Genomic DNA, 2,069 nt, shown 5'->3' on the forward strand with positions numbered 1-2,069 from the left:
GTTTTAATCTCGACATGTATCCACGGAGAGATTCAATCGCTAGCGAATGCAGTGTCTGGTCATTGTAATGTACGATAAGTCTATGACAAGTCTCTATGTGACAAGTCTCTATGTGACAAGTATCTATGTGACAAGTCTCTATGTGACAAGTCTCTATGTGACAAGTCTCTATGTGACAAGTATCTGTGTGACAAGTCTGTGTGTGACAAGTCTCTATGTGACAAGTCTATATGTGACAAGTCTCTATGTGACAAGTCTCTATGTGACAAGTCTGTGTGTGACAAGTCTCCGTGTGACAAGTCTCCGTGTGACAAGTCTCCGTGTGACAAGTCTCTACGTGACAAGTCTCTATGTGACAAGTCTCCGTGTGACAAGTCTCCGTGTGACACGTCTATATGTGACAAGTCTATATGTGACAAGTCTCTACGTGACAAGTGTCTGTGTGATAAGTCTCTATTTGACAAGTCTCTATGTGACAAGTGTCTATGTGACAAGTGTCTATGTGACAAGTCTCTATGTGACAAGTGTCTATGTGACAAGTCTCTATGTGACAAGTCTCTATGTGACAAGTCTCCGTGTGACAAGTTTCCGTGTGACATGTCTCCGTGTGACAAGTCTCCATGTGACAAGTCTCTATGTGACAAGTCTCTATGTGACAAGTCTCTATGTGACAAGTCTCTATGTGACAAGTATCTATGTGACAAGTGTCTATGTGACAATACTCTATGTGACAAGTCAATGTGACAACGCTGTGTGACAAGTATCCATATGGCAAACGTTCTAATTGTTATGTCACCACGTTTTCTCCAATGAGGATAGGATAGTTACACATCTGTACAATCTCCTGTTTCTGTTGTCATCATAGACTAATTGGTTGAACTATACTCGTCGTATCCAATATCTACACAAATATTTCGTTTACAGCATATTTTTACACCGTATTTATGCCATTTTACGATTTCCTTACAGAGTCTATACGTAAAATGTACACACAGAATATATTTGCTGAATACATACGGTATATTTGTAACATATTAATGTAATATATGTAATATTACGGTATATTTAATATAATATTAACATGTCATATATAATTACGGTATATTTAATATGACATTAATATGTTATATATGTAATTACGTTATATTTACTATGATATTAGTATGTTATATACATAATTACGGTATATTTAATATGATATTAATATGTTATATATATAATTACGGTATATTTATATGATATCAGTATGTTATATATATAATTACGTTATATTTAATATGAGATTTGTATGTTATATATATAATTACGGTATATTTAATATGATATCAGTATGTTATATATATAATTACGGTATATCTAATATGAGATTGGTATGTTATATATATAATTACGGTATATTTAATATGATATTAGTATGTTATATATATAATTACGGTATATTTAATATGATATTAATATGTTATATATATAATTACGGTATATTTAATATGATATTAATATGTTATATATATAATTACGGTATATTTAATATGATATTAGTATGTTATATATATAATTACGGTATATTTACAGAGTATCTACGGAGTATCTGTTTATAATTCACTACAGACAGTATGATATAGGTGTTGTACATTTTATCGACGACATCTCATATCCACGAACAGATTTATAACACCGACATTGTAATGATATCGATTAAATGACGACGTTGAATTCCATTTTCACTGAAGTCCCCTGGAGTTCTCTCATCCCCAGCATATTGTGTTTCCACACGTCCGTTTACGACACGTGTCTATTGTCTGCTAGGCCTTGGAGTAACACAAGTAGGATACGGTTCCTTGGGCCGATACACCATTGTCATTTCGCATGCATCTTAACGTGTGAAAACATCTATTTTTACATGCTTTCCATTGTTGTTTTTCATTCATTCATCATAACGTCACTGTTAGCCAATGCGTAAATATTGTATTTTAAGAAAGCTCAAGGCAAGAAAAACATGATGTGCCGAAAAATTTAATACACATGACACACTTAAATGCTGAATTTCGAAAATAATTAAATAACATGTA

At 32.7% G+C, this 2,069-nt stretch overlaps 1 protein-coding gene across 1 annotated transcript; it reads left to right on the forward strand.

Annotated features, from left to right (window-relative positions):
* Positions 1-150: 150 nt before the first annotated feature.
* LOC117321062 (keratin-associated protein 10-4-like) lies at positions 151-744 on the forward strand (the record flags this gene model as incomplete). The annotated part of the gene is made up of 1 exon (XM_033875545.1): positions 151-744. A coding segment is annotated over one exon (594 nt), but the record flags the coding sequence as incomplete, so codon positions are not given.
* Positions 745-2,069: the final 1,325 nt, after the last annotated feature.

This window comes from Pecten maximus, unplaced genomic scaffold (assembly GCF_902652985.1).
Source record: "Pecten maximus unplaced genomic scaffold, xPecMax1.1, whole genome shotgun sequence".
Lineage (NCBI taxonomy): Eukaryota > Metazoa > Mollusca > Bivalvia > Pectinida > Pectinidae > Pecten > Pecten maximus.